This window comes from Prinia subflava, chromosome 2, assembly GCF_021018805.1.
Source record: "Prinia subflava isolate CZ2003 ecotype Zambia chromosome 2, Cam_Psub_1.2, whole genome shotgun sequence".
In the NCBI taxonomy this organism is placed as follows: Eukaryota; Metazoa; Chordata; class Aves; order Passeriformes; family Cisticolidae; genus Prinia; species Prinia subflava.
In genome coordinates this window covers 97,271,638-97,294,879 of record NC_086248.1, presented here as the reverse complement: position 1 = coordinate 97,294,879, position 23,242 = coordinate 97,271,638, and the positions used below count along the sequence as shown (strand labels likewise).

The 23,242-nt window shown below is 37.4% G+C and overlaps 1 protein-coding gene across 1 annotated transcript in view; it reads left to right on the top strand.

The window, feature by feature from the left end:
• Positions 1-23,242, top strand: part of LIN9 (lin-9 DREAM MuvB core complex component) — a 38,835-nt gene that overhangs the window by 9,520 nt on the left and 6,073 nt on the right. The window contains exons 2-11 of the mRNA XM_063391137.1: positions 382-414; positions 1,414-1,508; positions 4,033-4,137; positions 5,946-6,079; positions 10,069-10,194; positions 15,005-15,162; positions 16,276-16,409; positions 17,387-17,506; positions 17,678-17,779; positions 22,452-22,532. Coding sequence (XP_063247207.1) covers positions 382-414; positions 1,414-1,508; positions 4,033-4,137; positions 5,946-6,079; positions 10,069-10,194; positions 15,005-15,162; positions 16,276-16,409; positions 17,387-17,506; positions 17,678-17,779; positions 22,452-22,532 — 1,088 coding nt within the window. The remainder of the gene's footprint in view (positions 1-381; positions 415-1,413; positions 1,509-4,032; positions 4,138-5,945; positions 6,080-10,068; positions 10,195-15,004; positions 15,163-16,275; positions 16,410-17,386; positions 17,507-17,677; positions 17,780-22,451; positions 22,533-23,242) is intronic.

Below are 23,242 nucleotides of genomic sequence, written 5' to 3'. Positions count from 1 at the left end.
TTAGTTTTCTTGTCAGTTGTAAAATACATTTGCAACTGCATCAAACGAGCACACACTTGGGAGAATGTAATTTGGACGTAAAGCCTGTTGAGAATTTGCTGTGTTAAATCCAAGTGTTTACCATCTAAAGTTGTTTCGTAGGCATGGAACTAAAGAAAAAAACCAAAATGTGAATATGCTTTCAAAATTTATTGGTAATAAATGTATAATTCTATGCTTAGTGCCACAGAGGGTGTGCTGGGTTCACTAATTCAGCTGTGAAAGATTTTAATATTAAGTTCCACTTTCTACCTGAGAATTAATTAAGAATGAGTAGACTCTGCATAGGTTGTATGATTTGGAATAGCTTGTGATTTATGTGGACTTCTTGTTATATTGCAGGTTCTTCAGCAAAAGCACTTGTGAGCTTGAAAGGTAAGAAATTAATGTTATTTACTTGTAGGCAATCTGACTTTCAGGTGTATTTAGTTTCTGGCTTCAGAAAGTTCAATAAAATCAGAGGCTTTTTGTTGAAATATGATTGAGTTTATTGTAGGTATTTGTAGTTCTGTACAATAATAATACTTGGCAGTTGAAACTACATATATTGTGGTGTATTTAGACACTGCTCTTTCGGGTGAAGTTCCTGAAATGTGTTTTTTTTCTTCAAAACTACTGCCTAGGCATCAAGTTTGATGAGAAGATTTGGGTAATCTTTCATCTCTTGAGGGTGAGATACAGGAAGGATTCTTAGTGAGACCTGTACATGTGACAAAATTTACATTAGAAAGCCATTTCACAATTTTATGGTGTTCTCTGTCAGCCAGTTGTGGGCTAAATCAAAAACCTGCTGCTTATATTTTTTTCCTTTGAAATTATCTTCATGAACATTCATACAAATTTTGAATACTTCTAATTTGCCCAATAATTAAAACTTCTTCATATGTTACAAGGCTTTTGTTACACAAGGAAGAAGGTACTGTCTGTTGAATATGTTGTAACTAAGGCAGATTTGCTGCAATAAAATTTTATTTACTTGTTGGTGTACACCCACTTAATAATTTTCTAGAACTAGAAGGTGTCTATGTCTTGTAGGTTTCAGTTACAACCACAGTTCAATGTTGATTTGTGTCAACCTGACAGTGGAAGTAATTGATTCCAGCACAGGAGGTTGCAAGAAATCTAAACGTTGTCATAAGTAAAAAATATTTGTTTATGTTTCTCCTTGTAGTGAAAATCTCCTTCAGGTTTTTATTTTTAATTAACATTAAGAACTATTTAATAAAATACTGAAATCTAAAATCTGTTTGTTACTGAATTCAAAGAAGTTGCAAGTAAATATTTTAGTAGTTGATGATGTTATACTTGGTTTTGGACAATAGTTATATTAAAACATATACATATAGGTACATTAATGATGTACTTTCTTAACAGAGGGAAGCTTATCCAGCTCGTGGAATGAAAAATATAATTCTCTGCAGAAAACACACATTTGGAAAAGCAAGAATGCTGGTTCTGCCGTGGAAATGGTAAGAAGCAATAAAAAGCTTCAGGGTTAGTAAAGTTCCATACCATGAATCAAATGTAAGGATCACAAAAAAAGGCTGAGATTTATAGTTTTATGTCCAAATGTGAAACTATATCCTTCACAAGCACTTTGCACAGTTTGCATAAGAGATGGAAACATATTTTTTTAAATTAATAATCAAACACATTAAATTACTTACTTTGTTCAAGATAGGTCGAAATAATTTCCTCTCTGGTTTTTTTTTTAGTAAAGCAAGTGCAGTGTGAAGTATTTGTACTGTATCTACCACCTTGAGCCTAGGAATCACCAATTCTGATCACCTATTTTTGTATCTCATGAAATATCTCACTTCTAATTATGGCTGAAAATTGAAGCTTAAAGGAGAGGAAGGGAAAATGTCACAATGCACTTCCAACATTGTGCCTTCTGGGGAGCAGATCTTAATAAAAGGAAAGCACTGTCAGTGAAATTTGTGTATTCTGAGAACTTTCACAGGAGGCCTTACCTTAAAGAACAACCTAGGGGTGGGGATATGGAATGTGCCTGCAGCTTCCAATGGGATCTCTAGGTTTGGGTTGACCATTTCAGTCCTGTGGGGGTTTTTTGCTTAACTGTTTGTTTCTTGTCCTGTGGTCTTCTCCCTGGTATTTATTTTGGTAGGATTCATACAGATGCATATATACACGTGTTGCTATGTGGTTATGGTAGAGAACATAAAGTCTACAAAATGCAGTTCCAGACAGAGACCAGAACTTTGTGAAGACCCTTAGTTCCTGCAGTTCATGTCGCAGTTTTCAGCTGCTTCCCAGGAATGCCCATCATCTCACAGAAACAAGCCTTACTGCTAAGTTAGAGGATCACATGTGCTAAAGATCTGAAGTGACTGGCTGTAACATCTGTATAAAAACTTCATCAGTCTTTAGATGTGGTGGCTTTAGGTGGTAAAAACAGGGACTCAAACTTTGAATGTAGCTCTGTAGTGTTCTGTAGAAAGCTGGGGGAAGGATCAGAGCATAGCCTGATGTGTTGGCAGTGACTCTGTTGCTAAGATGTAATGGAGTAATCTGAGTTTACTGAATACTGAAAATTTTGAAGACATGTTTTACTGTTGGTTGTAAACGCTTTCCAAAAACGCCTGACCTGCTTAGCCACTGTGGATGATACCTCTTTGCAACACTTGTTATTTTGCTCTGGTGTAGGGCACAGACAGTCCAGAGTGATGAAACACTCTTCTCATTTTGGATAGTTCTTTGGAGCAGAGTTGGGCAGTTTCTGTTGAGGGTTGTAAAACAGTGCACTTGGTCTGGATCATGATGATTTGGTTACCTTGTCAATATATAGTTCCTCTGTCCAGTGTGTCCTTTCTGGTTTGTAATATTTACCAGGAATTAATTTTTTCTTCTGTGTGCTGCATATGCTTATGTGTCTGTCACATACAGAGCACTTCTGTTACCTAAATACATTTGTGTAGTTCTTTTTATAAAATCTGTATAATTGAGCGTAAGAGAGGCACGTTCCCTTGGAAAGCCCTATGTTCAGATGGCATAGGACAGACAGATTTTTAGCTACCACTGATTAATTTATAGAAAATATCTCTTCAAGCAGTTAACTAGTCACAAATGTATTAAACGTCTTTCTTAAGTGAGAATGCTTGTTAATGAAGTTTTATTTAACTGTGTTGATTTATTTTGTCTCTGGCTCTTTTGTTGGGCCACAGAACTTTCATGGAAGGAAAGGAAGAGCTGCTTTCCCTCAGTGCTGCCAGCCAGTCACAGGCTGCCCTTTTGTCCTCAGTGAAACCAAGAGTCTTTTGTCATAGGATCGTATGTTGAGGAATAGCTAAATGATTTGTTTTATGACACATTTGCAATATCATTTCTTGTTTTCAGTCAGCCTTCTAATTCTTTCTGAGCTATAGCAGTACACAAGTAAATTTCACTTAGCATAAATTATAAATTCTTTTTTCTGAGATTGTCACATAACTTATTGGAGATTTAGTTTCTTCAGATTCAATCTTCTTAGCATTTTGCTATGTAGATACTTTCAATGAGTTGGAAAACCAACAAACACACACTTTATTAGAATTTTTTTGCTAAAATTCTATGTAGCTGAGAACAGACAAAACAAATACAACATTTGAAAAACCCTTTTTTTTGATCCAAAATTCAAAACAAATTGTTTAACAGATGTACTGCTTATAACCAAGGCAAGCTAAGATACACAAGTGTTTAGACACCTAACTCTAATGGAACAAGTGGGAGTTAGGCTCTAAATACTTCTGTGAAACTGGGCCAGCAGTGTGGTAATGGTTATAGTTAGCACTGGAAAAGCCTGAAATCTTGAACTCCTTCTTCTCTCAGTCCTTAGATCTCTGAGTGCCAGGAGGCACTATTTATTGTGTACTGTGTGCCTGAAAACCAGCAGGTGATAAGACAAGAGGCATCTCATTTCTCTCACAGTGAATTCTGTGCATGAACAGAGCAATCAGGCTTCTTGCTTGTAATTCTTCATTGTTTTCCATACAGCCCTTCAGAAATTCAAAACGGAGTCGACTCTTCAGTGAAGAAGATGACAGACAAATAAACACAAGGTCACCCAAAAGAAATCAGAAGGTTGCGATGGTTCCACAGGTACCTACATACATGTATGAAGATATTTTTACCAAAGAGGGGAACAAGCCTGTCCGTTCTAGTTGGAAATTAGAATATATTTGCTTTTCAAGTTGCATTTTTGGTTTATGAATCTTCTTGTGAGGAAAACTGTTGCTAGAAGTAAGCCACAATTCAAAACAGATTAATATTTTTCTTTCTTACAACTGATTTCTTCAGCTGAGTTTGTTTGTGGGAGTACCTGTTCTTTGTGGTCTTGGACATGAACACACAGAGCTGGAAAGGATTCCAGACTAACTGCCCATCATGCTCCTGCAAACAGTCATCTTCTGTAGTTAGCATAAATTTATTCAGCTTCAGTTTAAAACTGCCTAAGTTTCTTGCCCTCATTACATAATTGAGAAGGCTGCCATAGAATTTAATGTATCCCAGCAAGTTAGGGACTTGCTGTGGATTTGTAGCCTTACTGTGTGCATGGCCAGCTTTACCTTCTTGATCCTGTAATGCTGAAGTCCTCAGTTCAAAGAGCTTTTTTCCATTCTCCACTTGATTGTCCATGCCTTGATATAGCACAGAAAAGCAGCTGTAATTTGTCAGACTTTACTTGCTATGATAGAAAGGGAAACATCTCTTAGTGAATTGGCTCTGTAGTACCTTTGTCACCCACATCACTTCTCTGTACCATCACTCTATGAGGCTGAATTTACCTCACTGAAAAAGTACTATTTGAATACTGCTCTGATTTGTCTTCTGAGCTGTGCTGGGCAGTGTCTGATGTGAAAAGCTTGGCACTCGCCATTTAGCTGGGTCTGTTCTGCCAGAGGGAAGAACCATGACATTGCTCTTCATTACCATCATTTCTTAAGAGAGTAGAAAGCCTTGGTAATGTTCTAAACCCAGTTGTGTTGTGCTTCAGTGTCTGATTCTGGAGGTCCAATGGTTGCCAGATGAATATTTGCGAGGGACTGCAGCTGTTGTAGTTCACAGATCTTGCTGTCCCGCAGGGCTTTGTTTCAGTGGGAGAAAGGGGAGCTGTATCTAGTGCAGCAGCAGCCAACAAGGTGCCTACCTTATGTTTTATCCTTTTATTGCTGCTACTGAAGTCCAAAATACATAGAATGTTTGGGGAAAGATAACAATCGAAGATGGCATGAGGATCCAGTTAAACCCTGTAGTCTCAAAAAGCTGTTGTGTTTTGCAGCAAGTATTTTCTTTCAGCCAAGACAGCCATCTTTGGAACAAAATTACAGAATTATTTTTATGGTCTTGTTTAAACACGGGTCTATCTATTATGCAAGCAATCTAAGTGTCTTTTCTGTGATTTATCAAATAGCTTTCAAATGTAATTAAAACTTGATTGCTCGTTTCTCTTACAGTTTTCTAAGCAGACACACTGCTCAAAGCTTTGGCTGTGTTACATTCCTGTCCTAGCTTCATCCCCAGCTAAAGAGGAGTGAGCAAGAGTAGAAGCTCTAGTGCAAATCAGGCAGGTTGCTGGCATCTGAGCTGCAATGCCACTTATGCTCACCTGACAGTCACTGGGGCCTCAGAGTTTTGAAATCTGTGTGTATTTTAGTGCCATGCTGTTGTTACCGATAATGTAGTTTTCAGTGCTGGAAAACGTTTCTGTTAATTGATCCTGTTAAAATTTGCTGTCTGTTGTGTTTGATTGCATTGCTGATATAATGCAGTAAGGGTTGTTATAGATCTGCAATAAAAACATTGCCATGAAACAGTATGTGCAGACTTTTATCAGGAAAATCTGGTTTATATGAATACTGAAAAATACTAGATTCTGTTTAACAGTTTCTCTTTTTTTTACTACATAGAAGTTTAGTACAACAATGTCCACACCAGAAAAGAAAGTATCACAGAAGATTGGTTTACGGCTTCGTAACCTGCTCAAACTGCCCAAAGCTCACAAGTGGTGCATATATGAATGGTTCTATTCAAATATAGATAAGTATGTTTGGTTTGTATAATTCTCTCTTATTAATATAGAAACAAGTAATTTTCTGAAATTGAGCTGCATAGTTCCATATATTGGTTAGATACTCCAATTTATTCTTAACTTACTAGTTATTGAAAACTATTTTGTTTGGTGGTAGTGGGTGTTTTTTCTTTTTCTAATGAGCAATGCATATGCTCTCTGCTCTTTGCAACTACCAGCTTTAGAAAATATTCTATGGAAAGTCTTCCTTCCTGGATATAATGGTTTTTTTATCACCTTTGTCTCTGCCAGATACCAGATTTTATTTATAATGCTTTTAGGGTCTGAAACATGAAGATGCTAGAACACTTAGTTTTTTCTGAACCCTTGCATCAGTGTTATACAGAGGAGATAGGAGGGCTACTGCTTCTTCTTAAAGTGCTGCTTTCCTAAAAGGTGTAAATGTTGGTATTAAATATTTTTTCCCTATCATCCTGTTTTATTGTGATCACTAACAGAGCTTCAGGCTGTGGTTGTTCAGCTCTTGTCCAGATATCAGTGTCCTTCTTGGATCTCTGAATGTATTTCCTGGACCGTTTCTACTATTTGTGGCTCAGAGTTTTTGGCATTGTTCTCTTAATGCCACTAGCACAGTGGTATGAATTGTTTATATGAAACAATATAACTTCTAAAGTGTAAAAAACATTTTTGATGAATCGAATCTTAAAATCTACCCTGTTTGACTAATAGATACAACACAAGTATTTAATATTCTAAAGAATGGCTTCAGAGTTAACAAGCATTATTTTCCAGAATGTACAAACAAAATAATTGCTGTTTTTCCTTCCTATTTTAATCACAATTGCTGTAGCTTTTTTTCCTTAACTGAGAAGGCAGTCATAGCAACAGAAAAAACATTTTGGCATATATTCATCAGAAGTAGAAAAATTTTATGTCCATTTTAGTTAGTTTTGAATTCATCATCTCTAGGATTTAATTCCTTTGAAAGAAGTAGTCTTTTCATGCTTTTCTTGCCCTTACTTGAAAAAAAAATGAACAAAAAACCCAACCCTATTTATTTCTAGGAGTAATTTTAATATGTAACATTTTAAATAATGATTTTTACAACAGACCAAGAACTTTTAGTTTATTCTTAAAGAATTGTCTACGAAATTTTAGGTCTATCAGTAGACTAGAATTTGAGTTTAGCAGGTTATTCTGAAATCCTCTTTGATCGTTTTCCATCTATGCTGGTGTGGTGGGTTCTCCTTGGCTAGACCAGGTGCTCATCAAAGCTGCTCCATTACTCCTCAGCTCGACACAGGAGAGAAAATGTAACAAGAGGGTGGAAAGCTGAGATAAGCACAGGGAGAGACCACACCACTTACTGTCATGGGCAAAACAGACTTGACTTTGGGAAATTAGGTTAGTTTATTACCAATCAGATCAAAGTAGGATAATAAGAAATAAAACCAAATCTTAAAAACACCTCCCTTCTTCTTGAGCATTATTCCCAGTTCTCTCTTCTCTATGTCGAACCCCCCATAAGCACAGGGGGACAGGGAATGGGGGTTGAGGTCAGTTCATCACCTGTTGTCTGTCTCTGCTGCTCCTTCCTCCAGGGGGGCAATCCTCCCACTCCCATGGGAGCCAGTCCTTGGCAAAGTTCTCCAATGTGAGTCCTTCTGACAGGCTGCAGTTTTTCCCAAAGTGCTCCAGTGTGGGCCCCTTCCATGAGATGTGCCCCTTCAGGAGTAGACTGCTCCAGTGTGGGTCCTCCGTGGGGTCACGAGTCCTGGCAGAAAACCTGCTCCAGTGTGGGCCCTTCTCCATGGCTCCACAGTCCTGCCAGGAGCTGGACCCAGCAGGGGCTTCCCCTGGGTTCACAGCCTCCTTTGGGCATCCACCTGCTTCACCATGGTCTGCAGAGCAATCTCTGCTCTGGTGCCTGGAGCACCTCCTTCCCTCACCTTGGCTTGGTGTCTGCAGAGCTGTTTCTCTCAGATACCCTTACATCTCTGTCCTCCTGCAATTGCACAGGGTTTTTTCCCCTTCCTAGCTACATTACCTCAGAGGCACGACTGCCATCACCAATTGGTTCAGCTTGGCCAAGGGTGGGTCCACCTTGGAGCCAACTGGTGTTGGTTCTGTGGGATATGGGAGAAGCTTCCAGCAGCTTCTCAAAGAAGCCACCCCTGCAGCCCCCCTCTGCCAGAACCTTGCCTTGCAAATCAAATACAGCTTGTAATGCTCGTAAGATATGACCATGTTAAGATGTAACATAGTTTACAAGAGACTGGGTATCTTTGGAAGGAAAACTTTGATGTATCTTGCTTGGAATGATATGATCCAGGCTTAATGAGAAGCTTAAAAAAGTTTAAATCATAGAGCTGTCAACTGACAAAATATGGCTCACTGTGAAAGTCTCTGAATATTTTAATCAAATTATTGCATCCAGAATTGAAATAATCAAATCAAATGCCATGTCTGCTGTAAGTTTTTGAAATATTTTTATTTCTACAACTGTCATCTGTGGTTATTAGAGTTTTGAAGCTATTTAGTTGGATTTTCTAGATACTACTGCAGTGGACAGTTTTCTGTAAAGTCCCATTGATTTTGGGCATGCAGAGACTTCTGAAGTGCTACTTACTACTACAATGATCACAGGTCCTCAGAAGCAGATGCACCTGTAAATGCTTACATCATTTTCCAGAGCTTCCAATCTTGTGTATGCTGTGGGTTTCGAGTTTGCCTGCTTAAGGACAAGTGTTAGTAAAAACAATCAAATACAGATTATGTTTCTCAAAAAAAAACCCAACCCCCCAAAAACCCAAACAAACAAACAAAAAATACAACCAAAACCCAACCCAAGCTAAATAGTTATTCTTTATATAAATATCTTATGTTAGCAATAGTAAATATGGATAAAATTATACTGTTGTATACTCTTCTGTGTCTGTTTCCTGAGCCTCATTGCTCATTCTTTTTGCTTTCCTTTTCACTTCATACCACAGCTGTAGATCCTCCTACTGCAAAACTATTCTCTTCCATTCTTGCCCGAGTCTCCTTATATCTGTGCACCTTTCCTCTCTCCTGCCACCCCCAGCACTCAGTTGAAAGCAGTATTGCTTCCAAGGTCCTCTTTGTTCTGTGCTTGGGTGTATTCCTCTCCAAATCCCAGTGCCCTGCAAAGAATGGAGAAAAGCAGCTTTATCTAGGATGCAGTTATCCTTTTGTTCTCGCCAGGGGGGATCTATTTCAGTTGCACATAGTCTTTTATGATTAACCTTCTATTTGATGGGCATATCTGTTGCTGCTCCCTTGTCCCCCCAGCCTAAGAAGGATGTGGTACTACAAAGAAAAAGGCAGTCATAAAACAGAGATAGAGATGGGTCATAGCATCAGAGAAATTCCTGAGTTGTGCAAGTCTGTTCTCTGAACTGGCACTTCTCTCATACTGATCCTGTGCTTCACCATGGACTCATGGGATGATACAATAGAAGTCTCACCTGTACAGCTGTAGAGAATGAGGAGTTGGTTCAATTTCCTGTATTTTGGAAACCTCTGTTGAGAATCTGAGTTACAATTGAATGAATTGATGAAAAAAGGTACTGCCTGTCTGTTTCTCAGTACCACATTGTCCTTCCCTTTATTCTCAATATTTCACTCTCTGGTTCCTTCAGTGTGTTGCAGTATCCTCATGACACTGAGCTGACTGCTGAAGTTTCACTTGGTGTCTTTATATATGTTACAGAGCAGGATGAATTACGTGTATTTCTCTGTAGTAACTAGAGAAAGGCGCATTTTTAAATGTCAGTGGTAGTAAGAGTCAAAGAAAGTCCTGGAAACTTTCTAATTTTGTTTTTGGCTGAATTGAAATTGTTCTTTGAATAGGAGTTTCTTGTTCATGTGACTAATTTATATTAATTTTTTAATGTGTTTCTGATGATGGATATTTTTTGGAATCTTGTGACCAAAGTTTACTTAGTGTGGTTAACATAGGACTAATTATGTTTCAACAGGCCACTATTTGAAGGAGATAATGATTTCTGTATATGCCTGAAAGAATCTTTTCCAACTTTGAAAACCAGAAAATTGACAAGAGTAGAATGGGGGAAAATCAGGCGATTGATGGGAAAACCACGGAGGTAATTTTTCTTACTTTTCTTGCAGCTATTACTTACATGTATTTTTGATGTTACTGGGAATGTTCCTTCTAAAATTCTTGCATTCAAATAGTAAAACAAAACAATATCTTAAGAGCAGTAAGACTCATTTTATTGAGGTGTTCTCTGAGCACCTCTCTCCCCCACAGACCCTATTCCTTAAATGGATGTGTCTGCGTAGTTTTCGTGAGCCTATGCTTGAAATGTTCTCTTCCCACTCCAGATAACTAAGTGTCCAAGCTAGGATGTGTTAGATTTGTTACTGTATCTTCTATACTGCAGTGCTTCCTGGCCTGGAAGAACTGACCCGTTTTTCTGTCTATAACCAGCTCTTCATGGAGAAAACAAGTGCACATTTTCACCTCATTTATTTTATTATTGTTTTTAAACAATTTTATAGATGCTCAGCTTTTCCTAGACTAGCTATCAAGACATAAAAAAGATAAAGTCACCCATAGGGTATTGTCCATTGTAGAGAAGAAGCCAGAATTTAATGAAGGACATAGTGGGGTTTTTTTAATTTAGAGTTTTTAATTCTTAAACCCTCTGATTCAGCTCAGCCATTTCACAAAACCTACACAATTTAACCTAGAGAAGGCTAAGGGAGGATCCCATTTTTGTGTACAAATATTTGAAGGGAAGGTACAGAGAAGATAGGGCCGAGTTTTTTTTCCCACCATTACCTGGAGACAGGAAAAGAGGGAATGGGCACAAGTGAGGTGGTAGAATCTCCATCCTTAGATGTACTCAGAGGCTCTCTGGACATGGACCTGGGAAGCCTCCTGGAGGTGATTCTGCTGCAGGGGTTGGAGGAGATAACCTTCAGAGTCCTTTCGAACTTGACCACCCTGTCATTGTACAAGCAGTGTTTCATAAATTAATAATAAAATAAATTTTATTTCTGTAAATGTAAACACTAAAGCACTGAATCCATTTCTTCAGAGATCACCAAGTCAGTTTATATTTTGCATGATGGAGACCATTTCATCTTCTGTGCTTGCAAACAACATAAGTAAAAATCGACAGTCAAGGGAATGCAGCAGAGCCAGCTTGAAAATAGCTCCCCTTGGGAGGATGTTCATGTAATTTGAGGTTAACTTAGATAGCTTTTCGTTCCTTTGTAGTCATGCTTCCTACTGGGAGAGAAATGGTGCATTTGGAGGTTAAGTCATCAATTTCTCATTTGACTTTTGCCAAAAGTGGTTACCTCTCTAAAAGGTCAACTTGCCTCATTCAGCAGTCTAGTGGAGCACTGCTAAAACTTCAGTCTTAGAATGGTTTGAGTTGGAAGGGACCTTAAAGATTGTCTGGTTCCAACAGGGTTTGGGGTCGGGGCTGCCCTGGGCAGGGAACCTTGTCTGCATCAGATTGTAAGACCCCATTCAACCTGGTGGGTTGCAAACTTCCTTCTGTTTTTATGGGGTTCTTTAGGTTGGTTTTTTGCTTTTTATTTTTAAGCCATGGGGAGAGTGGTTTTGGGTTTGATTTGGGGTTTTTTTGTTCAGCTGTCATAGAGTTATTTTTTTTAAAAAGAGAGACGCATGCCGAAGGAACCAAAGGTTGAAATGGGCAGGAAATTATTTTATCTGAATTCTGAAGCAGAAGTATTTGACTGCATAAAGAGTCTGATTGTTTGTTAATAAAAACTTTGAGTAACTGCTTTATAGCAACATAAAATAAGCATCTCTGTTTGCTTTTCATTTCTTTACTAATACTTTTAAATTACTGGTAGTCTCTTTCAAGAGACGTCAAGAGTGGTCTTTGGCCTTAGTTTTAAAAGACTTTGAATTATTCTAAATCATTTAAATATTTTTCATGACAATTTTCATCTACCTCTAGAGCAGATTTTTTTATTTTACCATTTTGTTAAAAATTTCTTCTGTCTGTCCTTATCATATGGAAGTAAGCTATATACCATGTCAACACTGCTATCTCCCATGAGGGATTAAAAAAAATAATTAAGATATTTTGCACCCACAGTGTTGATGGCAGAGGATCATAGTCTCTCTATGATAGTTATGCACATGGTTGGCATCTTGTTGTTGTTGAAGTGTATTGTAGTATTTTCTTATTTCTGCTGCTACCTTAAATGTCCTGTCACACATCAACAGTGTGTTTGATTGACACAGCAGTATCCTTCATGAGAGCCTGCAAAGCTTGTAAGATTCCTGTAGACTGTGGGGAAAGATATGCTCCAGGAGAAGGAAGAGGTAATAGTTAGTTTTGTGTACTCTGTGTAAACTTGATTTGGCTTGTGAACTAGCAGTGGATATGAATTAAGCTTAGATCTGCTTGTCCTGCCACTACGTGATGGTGGTGATTCCTCTGTTAGTTCACAATCTCACAAGCAAGGTAAAAACTGAGAAGAATGTTCAACCCCTTAAGAAGTCTCTACAGAAAACTAATGAATTTGCAGTCTTGAGTTGTACCATAGTTTTAATCTTCATTTTTTTCACAGGATGGCATGAAGATGGAATAGCCTTTATTAAATGTGTTTGAGGAACATTGGGGTGGAAGTTTCCTTTAACAGAAGCCAGAAATATATTGTAAATACTTTCTACATCCATAGTTTCAGCATTTGGGACAGAGACTTTTTAAGACCATCCAAGCTATCAGTAAAACAGTAGTTGCTGTTGTAGGGACATTCCAAGGTCAGTGATTAGTATATCAGCATTTAAATTTGTATTTCTAAGAGTACAAGTCAAAAAGCATCAGGTGATATTTGCTGTTCTTGATGCAAGACCCTGGACATGATTAGAAGGACAAATATGAAGTCCGTATTGATTTTTTTTCTTTTTTCTTTCTTTTTTTTTGCCTATTTTGTTGTCTTGTGGTTAGCCATTCTTCTCCTCAATGGAGGATCTGACCTGCATTTTGCAACTTGATATTCACAACCCTCTGCAAGCATTATTTCATACCTGTTCCTCCCCAGTAGTAAATATGAAGTCAATAGCATCAATAAATGAGAACATCCTAGTAAGCTCATCGTAAGTTTCCCAACCACCACCCCTCTCTACATCTGCCACATCCTTTTCCAGATATTTTAAATTCCTAATGAGGACCTCTGGAATAGTACATGATTCCAGGTAAACACATTCTGCTCTTCAGTGGTAAACTGGTGAGTGGGACACACACCTACTCAATCTACAACAGAATTTCTGGCTGTGCAAAGACTAGTGGTGATTGTTGTGCTGATAGTGGTTGGAAAGCCTCATATGGGAACCTTCTGTGCAGTGCATCTCTGCATTACATGACAAAAGTACCTCACAGCTTCAGTTCATTCCTGCCTATGCTTTTTCCCATGTCTTGCTTAGGACTAGGATCTCATTGTGTTAACACTGGGAGAAAACAGGTGGCCTATGGCCCATACAACTCAGAAAACACGTATAAGATAGAAGGCAACTGATGTGTGCATACAGAGTGTGAAACTGTTGGTCAGTGTGAAACCAAATAGCCTCAGCTTCCTGGCAGCTTAGTGCTTACAGTCTTCTTGTACACAATGCCAGGAAGAGAAATTGTGGGGAAAAGTGAAAGGGCTTTGTGGAACTCTGCCATTGGGGGTATACAGAAGAAAGCCTAAGAATGTTTGTTTCAGCATGTAATAGGAGTAATAGAAGCAGACTTGGTAAAAGGAGCTGACTTCTTAGTACTGGGTTGGAGATGACTGAGGAACACCTTGAAGGGATTTAAATCAGAAAATAATTTGTAGTGTAGTAGAGGGAATCAGCAGCAGAGTTTACTATGTCTTCTAAAATAACTTTATAAAATAGAACTTCTTATTAATCAGTAATCAATATATAACTGTATGAGTTCCACAGAAAATGTTTAATCTGCATTTGACTGCAGTAAAGCAATTAACAAAGGTGGCAAATTATTTGATGAATAACTTTCTGCAGTCAGGCAGACTTAAAATAGCATTTGTGCACCTTCTTAAAATCACTTTTTTCAGTGACACAAGAATGAAGACACTTTTTTTAGTAAGCAATGAAAGCTAGGATTGAGTCCTTATTGTCTTTGTGCTTTGTGCTTATCTCCCTCATGAATCTTGCCTGTTCAGTAGGTTAGAAATGAAAATTAATAAAAAGCAAGCACTTTGGGAGTAAGCCTTCCATGTTTTAGATTGCATTTTAAGAAGGACCGTACCCCCCAAAATGGGGAAGGGGACTACTACAGATGATTTGATTTTACACAGTAGCCCCAGATCAAATAAACTTTTACTGTGATCAGTCTCAGAACAGTTCATCTGTGTGACAGATTTTGGGGCTGTGCTCTGCGCAGGTGCAAGGAGATGAGACAGAGAAGGGCCCTTTTATGTGCTGAGCCTGGTGCCCTTTCATACTGAGTCAGTTTAACTGAGCTGATAAGCACACGAGAAAGGGATCTCCTGTGTATCAGTAAGTGCTGGCAGCCAGGGCACTCACAGGATGCCCTCCTCACACGCATTGAACTGGAATCCAGAGCAGACTGGGGCCAGCTTTAGCTTTATTATAATCCTAGATGGATCCTTATAAGCAGGAAAAATCCTAAAAAGTTGTACTCTTTAGATATACTAATGCAACAGCTTCTATTCCTGAGTATTATTTTAAAATAGACTCTTATTTTAAGGGTGAGAATTCTGAGGAGTAAGATTGTCTAAATACATTAAATGGGATTTTTTTCTCTTGAACACATCACCCCAAGCCTTTTCATTTTCTCTCACTGATTTTTAAACTGTACCTATTTATTTGATGTGCCTTCACCATATATATTTCAGTTATGAATTTAAGTGTAATTTTATCTAATGATACTACAGGTGTTCCTCTGCGTTCTTTGAGGAAGAGAGATCAGCATTAAAACAGAAACGGCAGAAAATCAGACTTTTGCAGCAGCGGAAAGTTGCAGATCTTTCACAGTTCAAAGATCTTCCAGAAGAAATTCCATTGCCGCTTGTAATAGGAACAAAAGTTACAGGTAATGTCTTAAAAACAAACAAAATAAGCAGCCACGTGTATTTTGCAAAGATTTTAGTAAGTCACAATACATTTATACATAATTATAATAAATGTAAAACACCAAAAATTTTATTGGTTTTTTGTTAGTTCATTGAGAATATGTTTGTGAAGATTAGGTAGCATTTTTAAAACAGTGATAAGGTTTTGAGGTGCAAACTTAGTATGGCTTATTATTTCTGCTGTTCAAATTGTAGGAGTTTTTACATGTCTAGTTTTTTACATATGTAACAAAGTTTGACAAGAGGGAGATGCTTAATTTCAAAATATTGAGTGTTGTCTGATTTTAAAGTCTGACCTAATATAAAACTTGAACTTTATTTTTCCATAAATGTAAAACTACCTGTTTTGAAAAAGAAACTATTGATATTGCAGTGTAGTTGGATGTATATGCTAAACATGACATTGCCTTACTAAAAAAACCTTACACATAACTGAGGAAGGAATATTGTTGAAAGCATTCCACAGGTTTTGAAAATTTGAATTCCTCCCTCCTGTCTGATTTTGGTCCAAGTGCTTTTCATTTTCACTTCAGCATCTCCTGTTCAAGTCACTACTGTTCATTGCATTTTTTCTATTGAACACCACTGCCCTTAGATCTTGCTGAAGAGCAGGCATGCTCCACACTGCCTCTCTCACTCTCCTAGACCTGTATCCTTGAGCTGCCTTCCACACTCTTTTTTGCTAAATTTGCCATTGTCAGAGGAGGTGTTCAGAGAGAAATGCTGTGCAAAATCATCTGGAAATTGACTTTTGCCTGCAAAATCTGTGTGTCAGAAGGTTTTGGGTATGAAATAGTAGGAGTTTCTTAGACACAAGTGTAGTGCTAAGGATTAGATTTGGGAACTATTTGACCTTCAAACTTAAATATTGTAAAAAACTTGGTAATGTTTCTATTATATACCTTTTTTCTGGATTTGCTCTTTTTTTTTTTTTTTTCCATTTAATCTCTGGCCTTTGAGTATACATATAAAGAATTACTTGCAAAAGATGTAATAAATCTGGTTTTGTTATTCATATCATAGCATTGGTAGCATTGTAATGTTTGGTTTCTTGGTCCTGTTGTTTCTTTCAGCCCGTTTGCGAGGTGTCCATGATGGTCTGTTCACTGGGCAAATTGATGCTGTAGACACCCTAAATGCCACCTACAGAGTGACTTTTGACAGGGCAGGTCTTGGAACACACACAGTCCCAGATTATGAAGTCCTTGTAAGTATTATTGACACATTCTAAAAGTAGCTGTAATAAGAAAATGAAAATTAAAAATCCATAATGATATGCTTTAATCAAAAATAAGACAATAAAAAATATTACACCCAGGTGGCATTGTCATAAAGTAGAAACAGATTCCAGGATCATGAACTTTCACTGTTTATGGTTTTACAGAACAGGATAATCCTCTATGATTAAAGCACAATGGCTCAGGGTGGAATAATTTACTAGACCACCTATTGTAGGCTGTTACAATGGCCTGAGTTGGGTATGCAGAAATACAATGAGTGGTATAAGATCCCAAAGAGAATTCTGCAATGGGATCCTGCCAGGATTTGCAGAAAATTTTCAAGAAAACCTGGCCCTTTGTGATTTGCCAAAGTCAGGAAAAGCCTGTGGAAGTTGCAAACAAGTATTATGAGTTGACTGAATTTGATTTTGAAATTAAGTTTGAAATTAAGTTAGCTAATTTCAGTTAAGTTAGCTAAGGTAGCTAATGAAGCTACCTGGGAGTATGTTGTTTTGGTCAAATAATTGGAGGTTATCTCCCAGCTCCAAGGCTTTGTTCCTGCCAGACAGTCCAGCCTAGACTGCAAGATTTCTGGAGGAACTCACTTTATTTTGTATCTTGTATAGTGTTGGATCTACGTAATTCTTCTAGTCTCTGTCCTGGTCTGAATTTGGGGCCTCTGCTCAACTCCTGTTGTGATTTGTCTGCCAATAGCATTTTTGGAAATGTCCATGCAGGTTTTGTTTGATGTGATGCCAGAACACTTTGAAAACTCCAGCAACACATTAGGATTTGAAGCTCCTGCCTAGACCAAAAGCAATATGTTAATCTTTTCATGCTGTTGGGTTGGGGTGTGGATACACATGGCTAGTCCAGATCCCAGAAATAAATTATGTGTTCCAAAAGGGTAAAAATTAATCAGACAGTGAAGTATCTCCTTGCTTTCCCTTTCTGTGTCTGGCAGAGTAACGAGCCTCATGAAACCATGCCGATCGCTGCCTTCGGGCAGAAACAGCGGCCGTCGCGCTTCTTCATGACTCCTCCCCGATTGCCATACACGCCCTCACTCCAGTCCCCAATCACAGTAAGTCACTTTTTTCAAGTGGTATTCATCACTGAAGCATTTTTGATACATGTCGAAGCTGTTACCTGAAAAAGTTTTTGAGATTAATTTTCTGATGTCATTTAGCAAGATCAAAATTTTGCAAAATTCTCTAAAAAGAAGCTATTCATTTAGATGTTTTATCCTTTGTAGGACAGTGATCCTTTATTAGGACAATCTTCATGGAAAAACAAAATTTCAGGCACAGATAGTGAAACACTAGGAGGCTTTCCAGTAGAATTCCTCATTCAAGTGGTAAGTGTTAACTGCAGTTCTTGATTTTGTTGTTTATTGTGCTTTTGTGTTTATTCTGGCAATTCTTCTGCAGTTCAATGACCTTCTGTTAATTTATGACAGATATGGTAATAGCCAAATTAACTTTTGAAGAGATATTCATATTTGTTTTTATTCCCCCTTCTTAATTTTCTCACTGTGAAATATGCTGCTTTTCAGACTACTGAGATCTTCAAAAGTGTCTTATTTTCCCAGCTCTACCATTTTATTTTTTTAAAAAAGCATTATTTCTATGTGCAGACTTGAAGACTATTTATTTAATATATACTTGTATTATGCAAAGAACATTTGCCTATATGCATTATCATATATGTTTTATGTTATATAATGTTCTACTCTCTTGGAGATGAAAAGCAGCACTGATTTCCATGCCAGCAAACATTCATTTTATAGATAACATTACACAAAAAACACCTTCCTGTCTTCACCTTTATGACATAGTTCCTCAGTGGTTTTTGTGCACCAGTTCAAAAGAACACAGACAAGTAATGTTAGGAAGCTGAGGTTCGCTGAATATTAAAACACATTGAAGCATTTTCCAGGATGATGGAAGAATGTAATTGCTCATGTTAGCTTAGATTAAGATCAGTGATTGAAGTCTTTAACAAGGAAAGCAGTTTTGAACAAAGGGGATTGGAATGATTCATGTTTAAAATATTAAGAACTGAGAAATAAAATGCCTCTCAGATTTGAAAGTCTGTGTAATTGGTCAAAAGAATAAATTTGTGTCAGTAGCTCACATGACACACTAACATTTGAGCCATTCAACAGAATTAATTTTATTTGACAGAATCATCTATTCAGCTTTTTTAGAAGAAACTTGTGTGAAGCTGATTTTGAAAAAGGTGGCATGGCATCTAGCTTAGCTAAGAAAATTTAAAATAGATGTGGTTGCTATAAGATTAACTATGGTAAAATTGACATACACAAAAGATACAGTCTGTATGCATCTAAACTGTATCTGCAGCTGTCCTGTTTGAGTCAGGGAGTATGATCAGTGAGACTAGGTAACTAAGGTGTATTGAGCTTTACACCTACTTAGTAGTTCAAATGGATCTGTTTATGATATTGTTTCTGCATTTTGAGTATGAAGATGTGGGATTTGTCAGTCACGTCTGGTTGTGTATTACTACTGTAAGGAAATTTGAATTTTACAAGTATAGGCCTCTTGCTTGTATTGCAAATGGTGGCATTTTACAAAGATAGCATATTAATATGTATTTTTGATTGAAGATTTTCAAAATACTTCAAACAAAATGAATCCACAGATTTTTGGCGTTTGTCTATTTGAGCAACAACAAAGAATCACTGGGCTTAAACTTTTATGGAAGGACTCAAAGCATCATTTGTAAGAATCAATTTTTTAATTAGAAGGTTGAGGAGGTACTGAAATTTGATGTTGTGAAATGCACGAGACTGGTGAATGCTGGTTATTGATTGTATTAACTGTGTTCACCAGTCCAGATGTCCTTTTATGTTAAGGGTTGCTGCTCAGGGTATTTTAGCCTTTCTGATAGACTGGTACTTAAGAAAAGCCAAATTCCTTTTTCTGATTTAATGCTGATTAAGGAAGTAAATGGTCAAAAACCATTTGATTCCAAGAAAACTTTCTGGAAAACTGTTGCCAGGCAGTTATTTCTAAGACCACAAAGAAACAATTTTATGGGAAGAATTTTGGACAAAACAGAAAATACAGAGCACACTTCAAATAAGATTTCAACCCAGCCCCTTATTTCCCTTATCTGAAATTAATTTGGAAGAAGAGGAAGTGAATTCTAAATCCCATGCATACAATGACAAAGAAATATTAGGGATATTCTCTACCTATAACATGAAGTTTTAAGCAAACATTGGGACTTGTAACGACTATTTTAATAATTGTTCTACACTGTTCTACACTGTTCAGTTTTTCTAAATCTTTATATTTATTACTACCTGTTACATTTTGACATCTGAGACTGTGGACCAATGTATTAGAGGACTGGCTCAAACATTAACATGTTATTAAGAATAAAGTCAGCAATAAATCAGTAATTTTTTTTTAAAGGTCTTTTGTGCTTAATTCATTATGTAATGTATCCTTAAATATTTCATATGCTATATGGCAGGTCAGAATTGATGGACTGCATTTGTGCATTCTAGGCAGTATTTAAATTTGGAGGATGTTTTTCCAGGTATTCAGCTACAGCTTTTTTTATTTTCCTTCCTCCCTGCTTCCTTTTTTGTTTTGGAGTAAAAAATTCGAGTGGGAGGCAGCTCTGTAGGACAAAGCAGATGTTGGCAGGGTCGCTGCATGCCCGGTAGAGGGAGTGTGGTGATGCAGCATGGGCACAGCTGTGACCTGGTGTCTGCATGTGGAGAAAGGAGGGATCTTCCCAACTTAAATGCAGGAGGAGCAATCTGAAAACGGGTACTCGATTTTTGGCTGTTTTCTCCTTATGAAAATTTTGAAAATCTTGCATAGTAAGTTATCACACACTGCATTTTGAAAAGCTCGTATTTTATGACTAACAAGTGAAATCAGAAGTGAAAATCTAAACATTCTGGTTGGGTTGTTCCTTCATTTCTTTTAATGTGGAAAAGCATTGTACTGAAAACTTGTTTCCATTTTATTGAGAGCTATGAATTGCAACAGTGAACAGGATGAGTTATGGTGAAAATTTCTCAAGACAAATAGGGCTAGACTGAATTATAGCATTCACTGGCAAATGAAAATGGAGGTCAATGTAATAAAATGTACCCCTGAAAGAAAGTTGATGATAGATACAGTGAAAATCCTTAGAATCAGATTATCCTGATCACTGGAATATATCTTGGAATAGGATGAATATAACAGAAAATCCAAGCTCATCAAATAGAGAACTAGCACTGTGCATCCTCACATATGTCTGCACATCAAAGTAGAAGTTAAGAATCAAATGCTTTGCAAATTCGGGGAACAAGTTATATATTCTGCATTAATTTGGGGACTCATCAACTTCATGAAGGAGAAGAATGTGTTAGGCAGTTGCTGGATGGTGATGACAGCAGAGTTTGACAAGTAACTTTTTGGCAGCAGTGGCAGATGGTATACAGTGCTTTTTCTTCCTCCCAGGTGTTTTATTGGCAACATGGACACTTGTGTGGTGTGTTAAAAACTAGATCAGAGAAACAATCCACCTCACAAGTAACAATTTTACTTTTATTTCTTGACCCTTCTGAATTTATTTTTTTGTCATTGTCTCTTCTGTGATTGGGTTCTTCATGCAAAATGCAAAGAGCAGAAATGCAAGTGCTGGCACTGGGGTTCAGCACAAGGACAGAAATGAGCAGCTGGAATTGGGAAGCTGATAACCCATGCAGTGTTACCTCTGTGCCTCTGATCATGGCTCACCATCCATTGTAAGATGCATCTGGTAAAATATTTGGAATAGAAGGAGAGAAGTATTGATGTCACTTTACAGGTTTAGTTTCCAGGTGTGTCTTTCAGAATACTGTTACAGGCTTCCTGATCTCACACACAGGAAAGATGGCAGAAAATGGAAAAAGATACAAAAAGGGCCAAAAAAAAAAAAAAAGGTTGAGATGAAGAGCTCTTTAAGAGAGTGGAGTCTGAAAAGGCTTGGGTTGTGATTAGTCTGGTGGAAGAACAGTGGAGAATAGATGCTTTTATTGTCTCTTAATAAACAGGGATAAAACAAGGAGGGAACACTATATTTAGCTGAAAACCAGCTTTTTCTGTTTGGCAATTTCAAACAATTTGCTGTCAAGTGAAAAAGAATGCATTTAGCATGGAAATTCCCAGAATATTCCTCATTAGCTGAAAGAGATTCTGGAACAATTTTTTAATTACAATTTGTGAGGGCAAGCAGCCTGGCTGAATTAAGCCTGAATTTAAAAATCACAAAAGTGATTATATATAAATCGTATGTGTGTTGAACTAGGAGTTCCTATTTCTCCCAGTCACATGTTTCACTGCTAGGATGCAGTTAACCCCTCTGGGATTTAAAAAACCTGATTTTTTTTTCTCTGCTTACTCCAGTAATAAAAGTGTTGCTGGTTGTAGTGAAGATGGGATTTCTCTCAGGGCCCTAGAATGAATTGTTTTAGGAGTGATGAGTGTGTTGAAAGTGCTCCCAGTGATTTCCACTTCAGCCTGCTAGGTCCCCAGGGCAGGAGACACAGGATATTCCCATTACAGAAGAGGGAAATGGAAAGCCCAGAGTTGTTTTGTATAAAATAGATCCAATCTCTATACCAGGGTTTACTGCAGGAGTAAACAAAGGGCTGGTGCTGAGAATTGGGGGGGAAAAAGGTATAGTAAGGTGAGTGATACTAACTGTAGACCATAACACCCTTTGCTCTCTTTCAGCCTCTAGCTGGCCATAAATCATGTTAGTCTTCCTGCAGGGAATTCCAGCTGATGGATTTTAGCACTCATCAATTTAGGGCACTTGGAATCACTTTAAAAATCTCTGGAAAATCCATCATTTAATTTTAATTAATTTTTATTTCTGCTTCTTAACTTGATCAACAACTGAGAAATACATTTTAAATTATGAAAGAAACAAGTATAGTTTTTATCTTTAGTTTGTATGGCATTTCAAAACTGCTTCAGGACCTATTCTTTCTAAAAATAGTTCCTTTGTTTTAGACCAGGTTATCGAAAATCCTTATGATCAAGAAGGAACACATCAAACAATTGAGAGAGATGAATACGGAAGCAGAAAAGCTGGTGAGAATGTTCTCTTTTCAGTTATTAAAACAGGATATGATTTAACAGCAAATGCAAATAAATTTAATTAGGAGCGTAGTCTAAATAAAACCTGTATTTTATTGCTTTCTATGACATGAAATGTCTTTATTATTTTTAAAGATAAGTCAGAGAGCTCAGTTGTTTCCAATATAATTCTCCTTTGAAAGCACTGTGCTTTGGAAACTGATTAGTGTTAACATTGGGATAGCACATGTCAGTTAACACACAAAGCAAGGAAATACTGTGTACCTTGAGAATTTGGCATATAGGTTTATATGGTAAGACATTGTGCTAAAACTGTTTTGCAGATGGTAAATACTTATCTCAGCTTTCTGGTTAAAGCAGTTACTCATTTCAGAGATTTTTTTGTAAAGCCATGAGTGCCCTTGACTGGCATTTAAAGTTACAGTACCCCAGCAGCTGCAGTGTAATTAGCAGCAGCAGCAGCATAGTTTTTCTTGCTAACTTTGTCTAATCAGGAGTCAGTAAATCAAAATTATAAGAGTGGCTCTTCTACCACCCATGACTATAAATTAACTTGAGAAAGCTCTCAGTCTCAGCCTTCTGCCAGCATCTCTCCAGGCTGTTGTCTCTGCAGTGTACAGAAGGCTAAGGTTTGTGGAGAAGAAGGGTTCCTTTTATTTCTTGAAACAAAACAGTTGATTTTTTTTTCCAGGTAAATATTTGAA